This window comes from Musa acuminata, chromosome BXJ3-7 (genome assembly GCF_036884655.1).
Source record: "Musa acuminata AAA Group cultivar baxijiao chromosome BXJ3-7, Cavendish_Baxijiao_AAA, whole genome shotgun sequence".
NCBI classification, from domain to species: domain Eukaryota; kingdom Viridiplantae; phylum Streptophyta; class Magnoliopsida; order Zingiberales; family Musaceae; genus Musa; species Musa acuminata.
This window is the reverse complement of record NC_088355.1, coordinates 5,146,071-5,167,861: the sequence shown is the minus strand read 5'-3', so window position 1 is coordinate 5,167,861 and position 21,791 is coordinate 5,146,071. Positions and strand designations below refer to the sequence as shown.

At 37.8% G+C, this 21,791-nt stretch overlaps 1 protein-coding gene across 7 annotated transcripts; it reads left to right on the top strand.

The window, feature by feature from the left end:
• Positions 1-77: 77 nt before the first annotated feature.
• LOC135582325 (protein ARABIDILLO 1-like) lies at positions 78-19,885 on the top strand. Of its 7 annotated transcripts, none has more exons than XM_009409550.3 (13): positions 78-1,801; positions 1,878-2,036; positions 2,110-2,190; positions 2,272-2,403; positions 5,465-5,592; positions 5,919-6,006; positions 11,612-11,706; positions 13,989-14,052; positions 15,444-15,619; positions 16,216-16,437; positions 17,458-17,542; positions 19,286-19,475; positions 19,600-19,885. In XM_009409550.3, exons 1-12 carry the CDS (start codon positions 341-343, stop codon positions 19,460-19,462), a joined length of 2,868 nt encoding a protein of 955 aa, XP_009407825.2. In that variant the 5' UTR covers positions 78-340; the 3' UTR covers positions 19,463-19,475; positions 19,600-19,885. The 7 variants fall into 7 exon arrangements, with proteins under 7 accessions (XP_009407825.2, XP_009407824.2, XP_065016117.1 ...); XM_009409549.3 differs by having other exon boundaries at positions 19,568-19,885; XM_065160044.1 differs by having other exon boundaries at positions 86-1,801; positions 5,450-5,592.
• The last annotated feature ends 1,906 nt before the right edge of the window (positions 19,886-21,791 follow it).

Sequence of the window (21,791 nt, the reverse complement as noted above, 5' to 3'; positions counted from 1 at the left end):
TGGAATAGCAGCTTCGTTAAAACTAATGTTACATTTAAATTTTGTCGATTCAACTCAAAATTCTCACGCCACACGCCTCACTACTCCCTCCCCGTCCCCTATTCTCTCATTAAGGCCAACTGATTCCCTTCCCCCGTAATCGAATCAACTCGATATGAAATAAGAAATGGGGAAGAAGAATAAGGAGAGAAGCTGAAGCGCCCCATCTCCTCCAGCTTCTTGCATTCCCCCACCGCCGGCCGATCTCCTCGCAAACCCTCGCCCCGAATTCGATCGAAACGGGCCCGAAACACTACGCTTCCCAAATGCCGATGCTGCTGGCCGCCGATTTCTCGTGTGAATGCAAGAGCTGATCGGCCGTGTGGGGATTCCTCCATCCCGAGTCGGTTTGCTCGCGATGAGCCGCAGGGTGCGGCGACGGACCTCCCAATCCAGAGATAAGGAGAAGGTCGCCGTGTCGCCGCCCTACGCTGAGGCTCCCGACCACTGCGAGATTCCGCGGCCCGGCGGCTGCTGCTGCGGCGGCGGCGGCGGTGGAGCGGCGGGCGTGGACTGGACCGCTCTCCCCGACGATACGGTGGTACAGATCTTCTCCCGCCTCAATTACCGCGACCGAGCGAGCCTCGCCTCCAGCTGCCGCTCCTGGCGCCGCCTCGGCTCCTCCCCTTCCCTGTGGACGTCGCTCGACCTCCGCGCCCACCGCTGCGACCCCGACATCGCGGCCGGCCTCGCGGGGCGGTGCGCTCACCTCCGCCGGCTCCGCTTCCACGGATCCTCCTCTGCCTCTGCACTCATCTACCTCCAGGCGCGCGACCTCCGGGAGATTGCCGGAGACTGCTGCCGCGAGATCACCGACGCCACCCTCTCCGTGCTTGCCGCGCGCCATGAGGCCCTCGAGAGCCTTCAGATCGGCCCGGACCCCTGCATGAGGATCACCAGCGATGCAGTCCGCCATATAGCCATGTGCTGCACGAGGCTGAGGCGGCTGCGCCTCTCTGGTATACGGGAAGTCCATGGCGAGGCCATTAACGCCCTTGCGAAGCACTGTCCGCAATTGGCGGAGCTTGCGTTCTTGGACTGTGGCTTAATCGATGAGGGTGCACTTGAGAAGGTGGTGTCACTGAGATTCTTGTCGGTGGCTGGCTCGAGGAATTTGAAGTGGTCTACGGCATCCCTCTCATGGAGCAATCTCCCAAGCTTGGTTGCTATGGACGTCTCAAGGACGGATGTGTCTGCTAGTGCTGTCTTGAAACTTCTCTCGACGTCAAAGACTTTGAAGGTACTTTGCGCTCTCAACTGTGCAGTATTCGAGGAGGAATGGAGCTATAATTCTACAGCATGCAGAAAAACTAAGGGAAAGCTGCTCCTTGCCCAATTCTCCAACGTTTTCAGTGGGGTTGCTTCTTTCTTCAAAGGATATGGATATGTTGTTAGAGAACAGAGTATTTTTGCAGAATGGAGAAGCTTGCTGAATGAGGATAAGAACCTGAGTGATATCATGAGCTGGCTGGAGTGGATACTCTCACACTCTCTTCTTCGAGTGGCAGAGAGTAATCCAAATGGAATGGATGGATTTTGGTTGAGACAAGGGGCTGCTCTTTTGCTGAGCTTAGTCAAAAGTTTTCAGGAGGATGTACAGGAAAGAGCAGCAACTGGGCTGGCCATATTTGTAGTGACTGATGACGAGAATGCAACAGTGGAACCAGCAAGAGCAGAAGCAGTTATGCAAAATGGTGGAATCCCCTTGCTTCTGGAACTTGCAAGGTCTTCTCAGGAGGGTGTGCAGTCTGAAGCTGCAAAGGTTGAGCGTCTACATCTTTGATTGGATTTCTGATGTGATTTTGTTAGGTTTATTTGAAGATATTTTGTATGTGCAGGCCATTGCAAACTTGTCAGTGAATTCCAAAGTTGCAAAAGCAGTTGCTGATGAAGGGGGCATACGTATCCTAGCTAATCTCGCAAGGTCCTCAAACAGAGTGGTTGCTGAAGAAGCTGCTGGAGGGCTTTGGAACCTGTCTGTGGGAGAAGAGCACAAGGTGTGCCTTATGCTGGATATATGTGACCTGCCTTTGTTATTTGCCTCAGTAATCCTGTTGGCTTTTGTTTCAGGCAGCCATTGCCGATGCTGGTGGGGTAAAATCTCTGGTGAATCTTATCTTCAAATGGACATCTGGAGTTGATGGAGTTCTTGTATGCCCCATTAAAGATCGGTTCATGCATAATATAAGAATTTTTTTGAATGTACTTGTTTTATCATTTATGTTTAAGCAGGAACGAGCTGCTGGTGCACTTGCAAATCTGGCTGCTGATGACAAGTGCAGTGTTGAGATTGCAATGGCCGGTGGTGTCCGTGCACTTGTTACACTCGCTAGGACATGCAAGGTTGAGGGAGTGCAAGAACAGGTCTGAAATTTTTCTAGTTTTATCTTGCTATTCTTTGTTTCTTTTTCAGTGATTCCTGGAGCATGTTTTTTTAATGATGTATTACTATGAATAGCTTTAATGCATCAAAGCATGAAACTTGGGTTGTTTCAATCTTTTTAATACAGATGTAATCATTGTAGTCATTCAGCTTGTCCATCGACATAACAAAGAACATATTCTTGTATGGAGATTTTTTTTTTGGTAAGTTTCTTGTATGGAGATTTGCTTGGGAGACCTATAAATGTTGGAGTTAGAAGATGTGAAATAATACATTAGTGGTATGAGAGGTAGAGGGAGACATAGAAAACTTTATTGGAAACTATAATAAAGATTTAAATACTCTTATTCAACTAAAATTATAATTTTTTACATAACTCAATGGTAGCAAAAGATCTAGGTAGCTGGCCCTAAATAGTTGGGACTTTATGCCTTTGTTATTGTTGCACAAATGCTTGCTTAAGGATGATAGTATTAGTTTATACTTTCTATACATTGTAGTGTTGTTTATTAAAATGGCTTACTTCTTGATGCTAAATTCATTTTGGTTGTATGTAGTTTAATCATATCTAATTAGATAAAATTGGATTCTACTTGTTGGGTGGTTCAAATGTTATGGCAATTCTGGAGATTGAATCATTACCTCTTGTTAAGCTAATGCTTGAATATGCATTCCCAAAAGACACTCGAGTCCCATGATTAACCAAATTATTACACTTTTTGTCACTGTTTTTATATGTAATAGTAGAGGGGAAAATTTGCATTTCTTCCTTGCAAACAATTCTTGCTTGATATCATAGTCTTCAGATGCATCTAATTTAAAAGACTTAACGCTGATCTGATGGTAGCAACATTTTTGCCAAATCCCTTGATAATAGATTTCGACAACTATGTTAATACTGCTACGGGTGGAAACTTGCTATATATATTTTCTGCCCCTACTATTTGGTGCTCTGTTGCTAACATAAAATGATCATTCGATTGGTTCTTGTACTTTCTTGATATGTCTGTATGTTGTTCTTTAAGGAGTTTCTAGAAAGAGAAGAAACTGTAGGTACTGAAACATTTGATAGTTTTTTCCACACCCAAAGACTGTCTCCTAGCACCTGTAATGGAGTACACTTTGGGATTTATTTTTCTTCACTTGCATAAATATGCCTTTTGAAGTTGGCAATTCTGTGGTCAAGATGGCTTGTAAATAGTATGCTTTCCGGTTTTCTTCTACTTGTCCGATTATCACTTAAATGCATGAAACCTTTTTTTTTGGATATACATTTAATATAGTGTTCTACAATCTGATTGGATGATTACCTGAGTTCATCTGTTGGTTGCATATGGATACAGCTTGACCAAGAAAAAAGGATTATAGAGGGACTTCTATCTTGTTAGTGAGAATGTTGGGCATGGCAGGGGGTGGTGCTGGAGGAAGGGTGTGATAGGAGGGACAGTATAAGGATCGTATGATGGAACAAGTAAATGAGATACAAGGGAAGAGCTGGAAACTGGTTGAAGAGGCTGTGGGAGAGAGTTAATGGTGCGCTACAATGTAGATCTTGATGCTTGACAATGTTGGACGGGGGGAAACTCTTAGAAAAGACTTCTCTTGCCTTTTGCGACAATTTTGTTTTTGAACACTATATTTTTGAAAATTAAGTTTTCAACTTCTCCTAATTGAAAATGATGTTCTTTTCCCTGGTATCAGAACAATCATATTTGATCTTTTGGAAAGATCCATGGAGTAGTATGTTACCTTTTAGTAAAGGAAGATTCATGTAGGAATATTGTAAATATGTTGGGTGTGAAATGAAATTTTACCTCTTTTATTTTCTTGTGGTGATGGGGGTTAGTTAGGATGGGGAAAAACATTCAGTTGATATGTTTATATGTACAACATGTATACATGTACATGGGGTGAGATAAAAGTGAGAACTTAATGCACGAGATCAGTGTTAAGTGATTGTTTATGATTATTTGCTAGTGAAAATAGTGGTTGGATATAAAACTGAGCAATTCAAAGAAAAAAAAGAATGTAGATTGGGCTCAATTTTAGAGATATCAATAATTTCTGAAGTCATTGGACCAGTTCCTTGAAATATTTCACTGAACAATCCAAGTGCTCAACCATTAGGTTCTTTGGTGATGCGGTGAAATTAGCAAAAGTAAGTTTTAGCCGGCTTTATATTTTTTCTTTCAGAATAATATTCCGGACTTTGGTACCATTTCTGGCGGTTGTTTATGTTTAGGATAATGGGAAGAAGGTTGATTTATTTTTAATTAATCGAGCTCTATGTGGTGATCTGTTTCCAAATTTGAAGAGTCCTAAATACAAAATATTGTGAAGATCTGGGGATGGTTGGATGAATCTTAGAAGTTAGAACACTGTATTTGGTTGATTTGTTTTGTATTCATAGTTCATGTAGGAATTAACTATTTCTATGGAAGAAATTGTGACTGTGATAAGAATAAGGAGGATATAACTGCTTCATATTGATGAATACACTTGCTTTGAGTGAACATTTGCATTTATTGCCTTCTTTTCTCATGTTTTTTATTTACTACTGTTTACCTTGTTTCTTTATCATATTCTAACTCTTCATCTTTAATCTTTAACACAATCTATCTTTTGGGTTATATTTATGCTGTTTTGTGTTGCTTAGGCTATATATTACTTTTGATGTGGTTAAATATGGAAAATTTAATTGCTACAACTTTGTTAACTCTCATGTGACCATGTGTTCTGTTACCAGTATTACTTCCTTTCTATCTTCTTGGGATTTTTGGATTCTTAACTTTTTGACAATCCGGGCCGTTGGTCAGAACATTGGCTACTTGCTTTAAAGTTTAACCTGCTACTCATCGACATGTATTGTGAAACGGTGTGTAAATCAAAATGCATATGTTCAATGACAGATCTGATGGTCCTTTTTTTAGGCACATTTTAAGGGTTTGACCATTTGTTTCATTTGAGTCCATCCCCTTTGTTCAAAGATCATGTTTTTCTTTCAAGTTTCAAGGTTTCTTCATTCAGGTGTTCTCCTCTCAGGCTGCTCGAGCATTAGCCAATTTGGCAGCTCATGGTGACAGCAATAGTAATAATGCTGCTGTTGGTCAAGAGGAGGGTGCACTTGAGGCACTAGTGCAATTGACTTTTTCTCAAAATGAAGGTGTAAGGTGATTGTTCCTTTGTATTTGTTTGCTCAGAAAGCATATTCATTTTTGTAAATTGTCATCTTATATCGTATTAACATATTTTTGGAGTTTAAATCTCTTTGCATGTGTAATAGATGACTTTATTTAAAGTTCATTTTTTCTTTTTCATTTTTTGCTTTTGGATATGAAATTAGCTTTTGCAGTTCTTTTAAGTGTGAAGACTAACTTGTTGAGTTTCTTTTTGTTAGATGATTTTTTTTGTTTTTGTAATTGGCCTTTGTTAATACTAATATTTCATTTTCAATATTGTTTATGCAACTTGTGATAGATTTTTATCAATCACTCAGGCAAGAAGCTGCTGGCGCTTTATGGAACTTATCATTTGATGATAGAAATCGAGAAGCTATCGCTTTAGCTGGTGGAGTTGAAGCCTTGGTATATCTTTATGATCGTCGACTCCATTCCTTTTTCATATATGAGTATTGTTTTTTTATTTTGTGTTTTCCTCTTCTAAATAATTTTTCAAGGGTCCTAGTGCTCTTTTTCTTGATACATCAAGAAATTATATATAATGATAGTCAGGGTTAAGGATCAATAATTGCTTTTTGATTGATGACATTTGCAATCTAATGACATTGTTGTTGACATTGCTCGATGGTGGGAAATTATCTATGTACTAGTCCCTGATAATTAGAAGCAACAACTTGGTAACGAAATTCTTTATTTTTTGCATCTGTAGATTTAAATATTTGCTAGTTGAGGTAATAGACAAAGGATGTAGTCCAGACATAGAGTGGTCCATTTTGTATCCAATGTTTCTAATCTTGTAGCATCTTTGGGTAGCAAAATTTGTGGAAAGGATGAACATTTTGTAGGCCATAGTATCATGCTCTGAAACGAGAGATGAGACGAGTAGTGATCCCCCATTCTTAGCCTAACACCCATTCAATCTCCCACCCCCTGCTTGAAATGCATTTTCGATGAGTTCAAACTTCAAAACTCGTTTTAGGGCGTTGGCCATACATCCACCTTACACCTTCCCTTGCTTCGTACCGAGGATGAGATTCATCATACAACGGTGTCTAAAGGAGATAGATACTCATGGCTGATAGAGCAGTTGAACTCAACAAATAAGCCTGACCTTGCGAGTAGTCTAACATAGAGCTTGCAATGATAGCTACTCTCTATCTTAAGACAGGGGGCATTGGGTGGATGGGATCTTCTGGCCACGATCAAGAGAAGACCTCATTGCATCGCCTGATTCTTTCACTTGAGGGAAAGCAAGGAGTAACTTGGACTGGAAAGCACCACTTGTCCGAAAACAACGATCGAATCAGGCATGCGATGGGTTATAACTATATCGGTAGCAGTGATTTCAATAGGCGCTTGGGCGAGGCGAGGTGAGGTCCGAGCGCCTCGCTTCATTTCCAGGCAACGCGCTTCAAAGAGGCGCCGCTTGGGCGCTCGCTCGAGCCCAGGCACCGAGCACTTCGGGTGAGCGCCCGGGTTAAACCAGGCGACCGAACCAGTGTTTTAGGTCTGGTTCGGTCTTCGGTGCTTTAGTTGGTTCAATCGAACCAACTAAAGCACCGATACCAACCTTCCTCTTGCGACTTCCCAACCCTAACCCTGCTCGCCACTCCTGCTGCTGCTGCCGCTGCTCGCTGCTACCACTGCCGTTGCCACTGTCGCCGCTCCCGCTGCTCGTTGCTACCGTTGCCACTGTCGTTGCTCGCCACTCCCACTGCTTGTTGCTACCGTTGCCACTGTCGTTGCTCGCCACTCCCGCTGCCGCTGCTCGCTGCTACCGCTACCACTGTCGTCGCTCGCCACTCCCGCTGCCGCTGTCATTGCTCGTTGCTACCGCTGCCGCTGCCACCGTCGTCGCTCGCCGCTCTTGCTGCCGTTGGTCTTAGTCAGCAGCCTCGATTTTCCTCTTACTCACACTCTTCTCACTTCGATAGTATACTGTTAACAATATATTAACAGTATAATGCTAATTGTATACTAGTAATAATATTTTTATTTATTAGATTAATAATATATTATTTTGATTTTAATACTGTTATTTTTTATTTATTTGAAATTATTGTTATTGTTTTGAATTTTGAGACTTTTTGTTAATGTGATATTGTGATTTTGTAAGATTTTCTTAATTTAATATCATATTATTATTTAAATAATTATATTTATTAATTATATTATATATCTGTATATATTAGTGCCTCATTTCGCTCGAGCGAGCGCTTAGCGCCTCGGGCGTTTTTGGACCTTGGCGCATTTTGGCGCCTAACGTTTTTTAAATCACTGATCGGTAGGAGTCAACTCCAACTTGATGGATTTGACTACAGGGGACTTAAAACAGAAGGGAAATGCATGTTATTAAGCCCAACGGGTTTCTTAACACAAGCGTTCCCTTCCCAAGCAAGGGGAGGTGTGAGGTGGAACTACAAGTAGGAACTCGCTAATTCCCCAAGCCTATACTCGGTCTTCGTTCCCTTGGTCTATAACTCCTCTCTTTCCTTCTTGCTTCTATGTTTGAGGGCAATCACTCTTCCAGAGGCTGCTTGAGTCGGGAAATCACTTCCGGGCTATAGAGAAAACCTTTTCTTCTTGCTCCTGTATGAGGGAAGGCACTTGTACAAGGAGTGCCTTTCCAAGTCAGTTAGTGCATCATCCAAGAGAAATTATATATTCATGTTGTTATTATCTATAGCATAATAACAGTGCAAGAAAAAGAATATCAGATTAAGCTTATATGAAAAAGAATTAAAAAAATATGGAATTATTCTACTCAGGTCATCAAGTTACTTACCTTTAGTTTATGTTACAATGAAAACTCACAGGTAGCCAATAACCTTAAGTTGAGTTCTAAAACAAGAAAATGATGTTTTGGTCATTTCATAGCGTTATAAATAAAAAAATCAATACAATGTTTTTTAAAAAGGTCTGAAATAAAAATTGTACAAATTAATTTAATTGATTTGTGGTTCCATTGACATATTTAATCGATTAACATTTCAATATATGTTAACAGTTTCTATAAAATAAATATAAAAGAATCCCAACAAAGTAGCATTGATATAATATAAAGAATACTCCAGAAAGAAGAAAAATAAATAATTCAAGAATGTATGAGGATCAAAATAATAATAATAAAATATATTAGCTTAGTTGGAAGATTCACAAGATTTATTTTTTTGGGATTTTGAAATCTAGTTTATTGTTAAAGAATCTATCTAATGATCCAAGGCCAAGATGATCTTGGTGCATTCTCGGATTCTTGATGATTCGTATGTTGTATCAAATGGTTTCTAGTGTGTTTTGATTTCATTTGGCTCAGTTATAATGTTTTTTTAATAGCATTAGATTATTTTTGTTGAGGTGTTGAAAACAACTGTAATTGACTATATTATGTTTCTTTGGTTGGCGTTACTCGTAGATCATTATGATACCAAATTTTTAGGTTGCAGTTGGTTTGGTTGAAGTTGGAAGTCCATTTGGGTCGTTTACAGAATTTTTGTTGTGGTGGTCGAAATAGGTAAACTTTTGATGTTGTTGTTCCTAAACTGATATAAATACCTTTTTGAATCTTAGTATGATATGTCAAATAGTCTTTAGTGTGTTTTTATTTCATTTGACTCACAGTGTTTTAACATAGTATTATAGTGCCTTTGTTGAGGTGCTGAAAACATTGTAAAACTATTACAAAACATTATAAGTGACATCATATTATGTCTCTTTGATTGTCGTTGCTCGTACACCACCATAATGCCATGTTTTGAGGCTTGTGCTGAAATTACTGTAAAGCTATTGAAAAAGTGTAGGTGACATCATATCGTGCCTCTTTGGTTGTCGTTGCTCATAGACCATTATAATACCAAATTTTTAGGTTTGTAGATGATTTGGTTGAGGTTATTTATGGTGTTTTCAAATAAGCTTTGCAGTGTTTTTGTTGTGGTGACCCAAAACTGTAATATGCTAATTTTTTTTCCCCATTTGGGTAACTAAACTGCTCTGCAGACCATATGGATTGGACCATGCGACTTTGCAGACCAGTCCATCCACTTGGACGGTCCATAGGATGTCCCCGAGATTGGCTAGAAAAGTACCATTGGGGCTGGTTAGATGTATTTTTGGCATTCAAACAAGGGGCATCATTTGAAAAAAACATAAACAAGGACACTTTTTGGAAAAAAAACAAAAAGGGGCTTTTTTCTGGGAAATCACCCATATCTTTTTTCCCCAAAACTAGTCTTGCCTACCAACATAAATCTTTAACCCCGAAGGGCAAATAGATAGTAAGAATGAAATTTAGGTAATTCTTGATAAGTTTGAAATAATAATAACAAAATATCATTGTAAAAGAATTCATGATCAGTTGGATATTTTTTCTTAATCAAATCAGCTTAATTTAGGTGTATAGAAAAAGAATTAATTATTGACATAATTGAAACTCGAGTTGATTATGATTAAATGATTTGAACCAATAATTGATTGCTTAGCCATCTTTAATGAGTCAAACTGATCTGTAGGTCTAGCCAAGTGAGTTCTAATTGGCTCGATGCCATACATAGTCATAATGACAATATTGCTTCCCTAACCATTTTTCACCCTGTAGATGGATGGAGTGGCTCTGATGCATTATTTAGTTCATTATAATTATGAAATTAATGATAATAAAAATTTTTCCTCAATTTTTTTTGATGTGTTTGCCTGTGGTTATAGTGTTATTTGGTAGAAAATGACAGCTCATTTTAAGCAGTAGAAGTTCATGTTGTAACTTCTATATACATTTAAGTTTTGCTTTGATGAATTATTTAGTTTGTTGATATTTTCTCTCTGGGAAATTGAATTTTTTACAATCTCCTGAAGACCGTAGAGATCAAGCATAGGCACTGAACCCATTTCTTACAAAGTATATTATAGAAGGCAAATATTCTAGGTACATTGGAGATCTTATTGATTAGTGCATTGTTGCACAATTGATGGGTCTTATGTTTGAATTCATGTGAGAACGAGTGCATTGTTGCACAATTGATGTCTTAGATTCAAATTCATGTGAGAGCATAAAGTACACCATTTAATGTAATAAAAAAATTTCTTAGTTTTTTAAAAAGGTACATAGATTTTTAGCTTAAGTGGTGAAGGCGGATTTTGATCGCAGAATCTTGTGATGACCTGACAAAGACTTTTACCAGCAAGCTATTCAGTACCTTCGAGATACATGGATCTTGAGAAATGAAATATGACAATAGTGTTGGCTGATAGCAGTGGATACAAGAAAAATCAGCTTCCATTCTAGTATGTTACCTTTTCCTTTGTTTACAATAATTCTTTTCCTGCCTAAGGATTGCCTTTTCCGTTGCATGGATGTATTGCAGTGGAATTGTACTGTGCTAGTCGGCACACCTGTGTATTGACTGGCATGTCTAAATTTGGTCTAGCAATATGTCAGCACCTTGGCACAGCTTGACATGGTATGTGCCAGCTGAGATAAGCCTAATGACAAAATAATCTGTGTTTCTGTAATACTTTAGCAAAACTATCTAGTTAATTTTTTACTCTTCACTAATTGAACTCATCCATTGCAAGAGGCTTTTATCTTCAGTCTTAATTGTGTCCTTTTGTTTTCTAGATTTATCACTTAACGGACTCAGTTATGCTGTGTCATACTAGTCATTTCTATCTATATATTGAATTGCTTGTTCTGATTACTGGTCAATACTTAGTTTCTTTCTTAAGCCTAAGATTCAAGTAATTAACACAATGCTTAGTTCTTCTTGGTGGTTTTAAATTGTCTGCCCAATTTATATAGCTTCACTTCTTCTCAGTATCTCTTATACTTTATCTTCATACTGATTGGATTCTATGTTGTTTTTTTAAATACACAAACCTAATGGGGGATTTGGATAAGGTCAATGTTCATTTAGAGAGGTTATTTTCGTAACTCAAACCATGATCGATATTATATATTGTCTTTTCAGTAGATAAAATTTCACATTGTTAGTTCAATATATTTTTTTGTTTAATTTTACAGGTAGCTCTTGCACATGCATGTGCAAATGCTTCTCAAGGACTTCAGGAAAGGGCTGCTGGAGCTTTGTGGGGCTTGTCAGTCTCGGAAGCTAATAGGTAATATCACTTGTAGTTAAGATGCTAGTGATATGATTTGTTGATCCTGCACTTGTTGATATATGATGTGGTATCCAAGGATCACCATTTCTGGAACGGATATGGTCGGACTGGTACATATGGGTCAGTGTACCATGTGTTGATACACTGGTATGTACTGGTGTTTCAAACAGAAAGAAAAGGAAGGAGAAGAGGAAGGGGTGGTGGAGGAAGAGGAGAATGGAGGAAGAAGGAAGAAGGAGAAAATAAGAGGAAATGGAGAAGGAGGAGGAAGTTGAGAAGTTGTGTGCGGCAGAGGTGTTACAGGGTCATGGTGGAGGTGTGTGGCTGTGCATGGCAAAGGCGGTGTGTGGCGACCATGTGGCGTACTAGAGAAGTGATCAAGGTTATCACACGAACTGTTGTTTCCTTTCTATATGGGCAGGCTGGACTGCTTGAAATGGAGGCAGTCCTGGTACTGGTTCATAACTGGACTGGTACTTACTGCCCTTTTTGTATTAGTCCGGGTTAAACGCCATTCATTGGTGGTACCTGCAGATCATGTTCTGTAATAAAGTTATAATAATATTAGAGATCAGTTACTCATATATTGTCTAATGCATTTCTTGAGATGATGAGCAATGACTAAAAGTAGTCAATAAACCCCTCATGCCTATGGATATTTTACTTGAGGTAAGTCTAGTGTTTAAGAGGAGATAGTGATCTCTACAACAGCATTCACTCATTTGGAAGGAGATTGCTGAAAACTACCATGTCTTCTAAAATGGTGATAAAATGGTGAGCTGGATGTATTTCTCAATCTTTCTAATCTATTATACTTTTTGGTCCAAATTATAGTTAAGTCGGATAAGAACACCTTTGATGGTGTGGACTGGAGAGCAAACTTCTTGGCTTATTATTTTTGATCCACGATATCTTGTAATTGTGTGAACTATGTCATTAGTGGGTGTGAATTTTCTACAAAATTATGATCAAAAGGTAGAAGCACTTGCAAGGTAATTACTAAAGTTTGTTGTCTTCAATTCATGGATAGAAGAAACGTAATTCTCAGGACTCATGCAAGGGTAATGGAAATTTGAACTGGAAATAGATACTCCACATAAGTTTTTTCTGTCAGGTTTTAAAATAAGTATTCGGCCTATGTCAACTTGTGTTGCTTTGATTTTTCTGAAATTAAGAATTGGTTCATAAGTCAAGTTGCCTGAACTTATGCGGGTGATGATCAAGTTTTTAAATTGAGGATGAGGTCTTGTTAGGGTATATGTAGTATAAACAAGTCAAATTGAGGATACTTTTGTTGGTTTTAGCTAATTTTTTCTGTTATGGGTTTAATTTTGTCAAGTTTGACTAGCTTGTGATCTTTAGGTTGGGTTAAGATTGAAAAGAATTTGGGTTTTAGAGCTAGCATCTAACTGGTTTTGATTGCATTATGCAATGCAATTTATATGATCTTAAGTTAGACTTATGAAGCCATGTTACTGCATGCCACTTGAGGATCTTTTTTTTGAGTTTGTAAACGTTGAAGTCAAGTTTCTGTACTGGGTGTTCTTTTTGGATTTCAGTTTCAATTCACTTAAGTACCAAACACCAAAAGTACACCCACTTAAGCTAAAGTCCACTTCTGCCACTCGTTTGCGTGAAACTAAATGACATAGTATACAAACACAAAAATGCCATTTTCCAGCCAAAGTCCACTGATGACATCTTAGCTTTTTCACATGGTGCATGCTGCCATGTACCATGAATTCCTCTGTGCCTTGGTTGTATCTGGTATATGCTCTAGTTTCATCTGCAGCATGGCAGGGTCACAATTCTTGCTTCTTGTGGGATGCTACTTAGGGTTGAGAGGGCTATCATTACCTTAATAATAAACATCATCTGCAACTGGATTTGAGAAAAGGAAGGCCGTGTAACTTTGTGAAGCAACATATATTTATATAATATTGGTATGCCACAGTAAGTGGTTTCATCAAATTCCTATTTTTTGTTTCTCATCTCAAGGTGTTTTCTTATTTAAAGATAATAATATGCGATATACTCTAAAAGTTCTTATACCTGCTCCGGGAAGAGCTTGGACCATAATGTGGCCCAAGGATTGGGCTTGAGTCAGAGCCAATTAATAAACAGACTGGATTGTTCGGTTCGGTTCATTAGACCTTATCTATTCTGAAAGATTCATTTCTGATAGTCGCTGAATCATGATTGTAACTTTAATTGTTTATTTTCCAGCTTCAATTTTTTCTGTTGTTTCTTCTATTAATGTATTTCTCTATGGTATCTAGCATCGCAATTGGACGAGAAGGTGGTGTTGCACCATTAATCGCATTGGCACGCTCAGATGCTGAAGTAAGTTGTGTTATATCTCTGGAAACGTTCAATTAATTTTTTTTGGATCTATCCATGGATGCTGTACTTCGTTTGATTTGAAACCTTGAAGTATTATGCTGAATTGGATATTTTGATAAATTAGACCTGAAGGTGCCAAATTGGAATAATTGTTGAAGTCTATTAAAAAGTAATGATTTTTCAGATTGGAAATCTTTTATGAGGTTGTAACTATTTCGGATTTCTTTAGCTGTTGGTTGAAGCCATCATGCCTAAATTGTTGAACAAGATAGTTGTTGTTATTGCAATACTTGATATCTGCCATCCTGGCACTTTGACCTTGTGACAAGTTTGTTGCTGCTATAAGTTGTGAGGCTGAAATGAGAATGTATGCTGTCAGAAGAGCTGAAAACAATGCTATATGAATTAAATTGACATTTAAAATTACCATATATTCTGGGAGGCATGCAATGCTGGATTTTCAGATACTAAATTTCTGGTAATTAACCATATATAGTTATTACTATTGTCTTTAATTAGGTCTTTCCTTGCACTTCATACTTTCATATGTACAAGATGATAAGTCGGTATCAAAGTTGAAAGGTTGATTTTTATAGCTAGTGAAGAGTGCTTAACTATCAACATGAGATTCCATTGTAATGCATGTGATAATTTTTGTTCTATCCCTTGGAAGAAAAGCTAATTTTAACTAAGAAGATCAAAGCTGCTAACAAGTTCATTTAGCATAATATATATGGACTTTCAGTAGGCCACATTATTGAATTAAATGAATTGATACAATGAATGTGCTGTTGCATGTGTACTTAAAAAGTTAAAAGTGCGTAACTTTAGTGCATAACTAAAATCCTGATTATATACAGAGTTATGTAGGTAAACTCTTCTTCAAAGTTTGGTAGTATATATGCATTTAAATGATGGAAAAATCTAAAAACATTGTAGTCTGAGATTTTAAGCATAAAAAAGGTGATATATTTTGTTAGTAATTTTCATGATACCACACATCAGACATTGTTATGTGGACTTTCCAATGCCAAAAATGTAATTTGAAAAGCATCTGTCCTTAAGTAACAAGGTTCTATCATAAGAATTGAAAAATGAAAAAAATGATGGAAAAGGTATCATATTTCATCTCTTATTCTCTTTGTTATTGAAATGGACTATTGAACATAATTATTTGAAAATTATTTCTTAGCAATAAGTAGCGTTGGCCAAAGAACTAGAAATTATTACTATCTTATACAATAATAGTTATGCAATAAGAACATAACTATTATTACTATCTTAGAAATTTATTTTAAATATTATTTAACCTTTAAATAATTCTAGCATTGAGAATCATCAAGAATTAGAAATTATTGTGTCTGAGTACTTCATACTTTCTTTGTGTACAGGATGTTCATGAGACTGCCGCTGGGGCTCTCTGGAATCTTGCTTTTAATTCTGGTAATGCTCTCCGAATAATTGAAGAAGGGGGAGTTCCAGCTCTTGTACATCTTTGTTCATCATCTGGATCAAAAATGGCTCGTTTTATGGCTGCATTGGCACTTGCTTACATGTTTGATGGAAGGTACTAATTGAAATATTCCTTCTTGGTCATCTATGATGTTTTAATCTTCAAAGATTAAGCCACTTATGTTGATTTACCATATCGACATAGTTGTCACAAGATTTCCTATTTACTAAGGGGATAAGCACTTAAAGTTTCTTTTTGCTGCTTAGCCTTGCAGGTGTTAAAGAATTACGATTCTAATTTTCATGGAAGCATATAATGATATATTTAAATATGTAGTTTATAAATATGCATATGTATAAGAATTCATGTGCTGATTTGACTTCGAAAAGGCAGAAAATTGAGTCGAACTCAATGTTTCTTCAGGATAGATTTATTAGATGGTCCTATTCCTATGTATGCATATATCTGCTGAAATGAAAGGATGGTTTGTGACCTCTTAAATTATGCATGTTTCAACTAGGTGTACGGGGGAAAGAAAAGAGAAAAAAACTTTTTTTTGTTGGTTTTGGCTCCTTTATATCTTTTTTCTTTGATCTACTGAATTTCCATCTTGGTGGAGCTATAGTAACTTTTATTTTGCCCTGTTAATTTTTCTGTTATTGTACCCACCGTTCTTGTCTTGTTTTTTCAAACTTTAGTTGTGTTCACAGAATGGATGAAGTTGCACTAGTTGGCTCTTCATTAGAAGGTCGTTGGAAGAGTGTTAACTTTGATGGGGCTAGAAGGATGGCATTGAAGCATATAGAAGCTTTCGTGTTGACCTTTTCAGATCCACAAGTTTTCTCGATGGTTGCCTCATCCTCAGCTCCTGCAGCCTTGGCACAGGTAGCGGATGCGGCTCGTATACAAGAAGCAGGTCATTTGAGATGCAGGTTTGCATTTGTATTCTGTAGTTACTAAATTATAATTTTCAGCGTAGGACGGATGAAAATTTAAATTTAACACTGGTTTACAGAATTGTGAAATTTGGTGGTGCTGAAGCTATGAATCTTTTCTTTTTACTGTAAGCACTATGGTTGCTTCAGCTGTTACATACTGCAGCAAGAGGGTGCTGATACCTGGAACTCGGGTATTAATACACATTTAGGCACTTACTATGATTATTAGTTGATTACTATTCATTCCAAGCCTATTCACTGGCTCGGATATTTATCCAAATTTGTCTTTTTTATATTTAGAGGAGTTTGAGGTTTTGCCTTCCCCAACTCTGACAAATTCATCTCCCTCTTCTGATAAGCACTATGGTACCTCTGGGTTCCTGAGGCAGGTGCTGCATTACTTGCGGATGTTGGAGGGGAAGCTAGAGGAGCACAGAGAGTGCTGGAAGAGAAGTGGTCTGTTCTAACAAGAGTTCCGGGTTGGGAGATACTTCCTATTAATGCTGCCAGTGCCCCACTTCACACCAAGTGTTGACAGGGGACATCATCATGTTTTGGTGAATGACCAGCACTGCTGGTGTCAGCAGGAACAATAACTAGATAAGCGCATGATGTTTGTTGAAGTTTGTACCTAGTTTTGTGAAATTTAAATGTCTAAAGCAAATACAGTTGCTCTTGGTTGCTTGAACCTAAAATGTTTGACTAAGTTTGAGGCCTTTCCTCTAACCCAAGTTAGGTCTTTGAAGCAACTAGGCATGCCTAAACTGATTAGATAAATAGTTCAGATGTAAAACTTTTGTACCTTGCATGGCTTGTGTGATTCACAAAATCTGTCCAAAAATTTTAAGCTGTTATGTTGTTTTGCAATGACATTCTTGAATTTTTTTGCATTGTTTCTGTCCACTTAAGGTGTGACCCTTTCTATGCGTTCTATGTTCATTCTGCTAATATAGTTTACAAGAAAAAAGAATCTTATTTACCTTGGTTTGTATTATTTTTTAATCTTCTTTCCAGTGCTGCTGAGATTGGGAGATATATTGCCATGCTACGGAATCCTTCATCTGTCCTTCGTGCCTGTGCTGCTTTTGCTCTTCTTCAGGTAATGCACGATCACTGTATTATTCTGTTAAGTGTCTTGTGTTTCTGATGGTGGATACACATTTGGGATTTTGGATTCTTGCTAACCCTCTCTCCCTCGCCGTCATCATCCTCTTCTGTCTTCTTTTAGAGATGCAACTCATGTTGATTAATTATGGTGTTAATCATCTCAAGCTCTCAAAATCTTTCACCTGACCTGTTGTAGAACTCTAGCCTCTTAGCTGAATCAAACAGGTTACCTTCATTGAGCTAGTAATTTTGAGAAAAATAGAAGGATGCTTTTACCATGAAGAGGTGGGAACTAGTTGGAAGACAGTCTTCTTATAATTTAATAGTTTATAGGGAATAAATGCTATGAATGTTTAGAGAGAATATATGGAAGAAGACCACACCACAATAATTTTTGGAGGGATAGATTGCTTGGATGACATATTATCTGTTAGTGCCAACCCTTGTCTAGGTGGAAGCCCAGAATGGCACCCTGCACCCTCTGCCCCATCTCCCCCTCATACCGCCGCCACCCCCAAGGTTTTGCCTTGATATTTCAACCTGAGCTCCACCTCTTGGTGGAAAACTGAATTGCCTCTGCTTTTGCCAAGGTTTTGCCTTGGTGGAAAACTGAATTGTCTCTGCTTCTGCCAACCCCATCCTAACATTATGCTATGATTGATTAATAAGTGGTTCATGTCTTGGTGGAAAACTGAATTGTCTCTGCTTTTGCCAAGGTTATCTAAAATTATGCTGGGATTGATTACAACAAATTCTTGACCATGAATTCATGATGCTAGCAAGGCCAGTTCCCAATGTGGCACCAACCTGGAGATGGCCCTAAGTGCTCGACATGCTGGCCATGGCTACCAAGAGGCAGGATTGTCCATGGTCATACTTGTTAACATTGCCTCACGTTGCAGCCTTACTGTATCACCAGAGAATAATTAGTGTAAACGGTTAAAATGATGTGATAGTTTAGGATAAAGTATTAGATTGTTTAGTTCATTGACAAGAGAAGAATAAATGAAAGGAAGAGGAAGCATAGAAGAGGATAAGCAGGGTCAATACCCAAGAAAGAAATGTCATCCTATCAAATTGTTTCATGCAAGATTGAAATCATTTGTTAATATGCCTCCCTCTGCATATGTGGATTCGTTAAATAAATGACCTTTATCAAGGAATTTCCTGGCTTTTTAAAACCAGGCTTAAGTGATGCTCATCCAAAAATAAATAAATAATTAAATAACTTCCAACTTAAAACTCATATTTGGCTTAGACTCAACTGACTACAAAATTATACCTGCAATAGTCTATTATGTAATTCATGATATGCTTGTGTTATTCCTTGATACTTGTAATAAGGTTAAAGAGTTCTTTGGTCAACTCTACTTATTGCTAAGAAATAATTTTCAAATAATAGTTATGCTCTTATTGCATCATTAAGAAGTTCCACAGTTTTTACATGCTTTCACATTCTTAACCTGCAGTGAGATTCTAATGTCATATTTTGACAAAATCATTTTTGTTTATAAAATATTTTCTGTAATTTATATTATATCCAGAAGCCAGAACTGGGAAAAACTATATATGCTGCAGTTTAAATTGATCTTATCTATTTAATTTATATTAAGTTTGTTTGACAATGATGGATATTGTCTTGGAAGTTCTCTCTAAAGCTTGTTGGGTTCAACCAAGTCTTCATGGTTCTTCTCCTTTTGTAACAATTCTTTGTTGCTATATCCTCGAAATGCAGTTCACTATTCCTGGAGGTCGGCATGCAGCACACCATGCCAGCCTTTTGCAGAAAGCTGGAGCAGCACGTGTCCTTCGTGCCGCTGCTGCGGCTACCACTGCTCCCATTGAAGCCAAAATATGTGCAAGGATAGTTCTCAGGAATCTTGAACACCACCAACTAGAAGCATCAACATAAGTCAGACAAACAGGTAGGTTTCATTGTATAGGTAGATCAAAAAGTTCCAACTTGTATCAGCATGAAATGAGGCATGCACATGAGTTCTATTTCACTCAAATGCAGAGTTCTTAATCATAAAGCTTTCCTTTCTCCAGGGGAGGGAGAGTTCGGATTTCCTTCCTTCGCTGGTTCATATACTTAACAATAAGACCCAAATGGGGCTTGTGTTAATTAGGCATTTGTAAGTTTGCATGGTTTGTCAGCCACATTAGTGCTTGGGTGTATTTTTTTGTAAGTTTTTTTGGCATGTACAAGAGGTGATAGTGGCTAAAAGAAACTAGTCTCAAGTTTTGCACTTCATTCATTAAGACACTATGTTTGATGCCTGTTCCAGGCTAAACGAGGCAGATTAATAACAAGTGTTTCGGCCTTCTCATGAAACTTTAGTGCTAGTGATATATGGATCGATATCATTGTGTTTGTTGTTGACTGAAAATTTGCATGTTCAATAACCCACTGATTCATGTGATGTGAGGTTTTCTTTCTTTTTTTTTGGATTTACAAGATGCTACAGATCAACTGATGCTGGCTTATCTTCTCTAAGACTTTTGGTTCATTCAGAGATGAAGAGAAAACCCCTAATTCTTGCCCTGCTTGTCCTTCCCTCAGCTTTGCAACTTGTGCTTGCGACCGTAGTTGCTTAGTTTTCTGTGTGTCAAGTTCTTTCAACAGATTTGATGAATTAACTTGCATAAAAAATTTAGGAAAGAATCAGTAGTCATGATATATGAAAAAAGGAAAATGTTATGTTGGACAAACTCCAATCCCCATTAGAGATGAGAAAATAGCATTGCTAATTCCGAGCTGAAAGTAGTTTGATATTTCTTTTTTCATTTCATGCTATATTTGCAAGTTTTTTTTTTAATATATATTTCCAATTCTCCTGCCTAAATTAAGCTCGAGTAATTTCTCAGGAAATGTGTTTATGTTTTTGGTTTTTCGATAGAACCTCTACTCATCATTCGATTATCTTGTCGATTAATCCTTTGACTAGTAATTGGACTTCACAATTGATGTTTATCTTTTTAGCTCAACCTTTAGTTAAAATGTTTTTTTTGTATCACTTATATAAAAAATATATTTAATAGAAGGTTAATTTCTTAGACTAATCAATTGATTTTCTCGTGATGATATGAGATTCATTAATAACTACCTCTCATTGGAAACTAAAATGGAAACTTTAAAGTTCATAAACTAAACTACATTAGATTCCATCAATTGTGTTTTATGCAATAATGGAAACTAAATTTCACTTCTAATAATCATAGGAGTAAAGCAGAAAGTATGGTTCATCTTTGAACATAGATGGAATAACAATAAAACTCCAAGAAAACAAATGATAATTAGGATCAAGTTAATTTTGCAGGGAATTGTGTAATTACAGATGCAAGTACAGAAACTAATAAAGATAAAGAAGACAACAACTCGATGGCGACGGCGACGGCGACGGCGACGGGGGATGTCGAGATGCATACCCCACGACACATCAAGTCGTCATTCTGCGTTTACCATCGCATCAATGTTTGTTTCCGAGGGATTCCTAAGCACTTTATTCATTCGAGTACTAACCATCGAGAAGGTGCCAATCTCGCACAGCAGCCAGCATCTACTTTTCTCTCTACAACACCAACACATATCTGGCTTTCCTTTTCTCCAGCTGTATGATTAACCTGATTGAACATAGAAATGAAAAAGGTGGATTTGATGCACCAGACTTACCAAAATCATAAACAAGCAAAATCTTATATAAGAAAATTAACATGTTCGAGGGAGGAATTGAAAGCTGTGGTCCTCGAGATGGTGAAAGACCGGAGGAGGAGGTCGGTGCACAATAAAGCCTTCAATTCCAACCCAATAATGCTGCTGATCTGTTCTTCCCTCGCCGTAAGAAGAAGATGGATAGCATCAGGTTTTGTTGCTTCGAAGTTGCTAGCATTATGTTGTGGGGTGGCCCCCCGATGTATTGCTTGCTTGCAAGATTGTAGTTGGAGATGCTTGGTAGCCACAGGTTTTAGGGAGGCAACTAAGAAACATACAATGATGAATGGCATTTAATTCACGAGGAAATCCATGCCAATCATAATAACACTAAAGAGAAAATAGAATGAGCTTTCTCTAATAAAGAACATTGATAAGATCAAACATACTTGTCAATTTGATCGATTCAATTTGGTTATTTTTTAGTACTCACATGTTTATATCTTATGTCTCTTACCGGACGAAAGATTTCTATATCCTATATCTTACTTCCGATAGAAGATTACATCGAGACTTATCTAGTAAAATT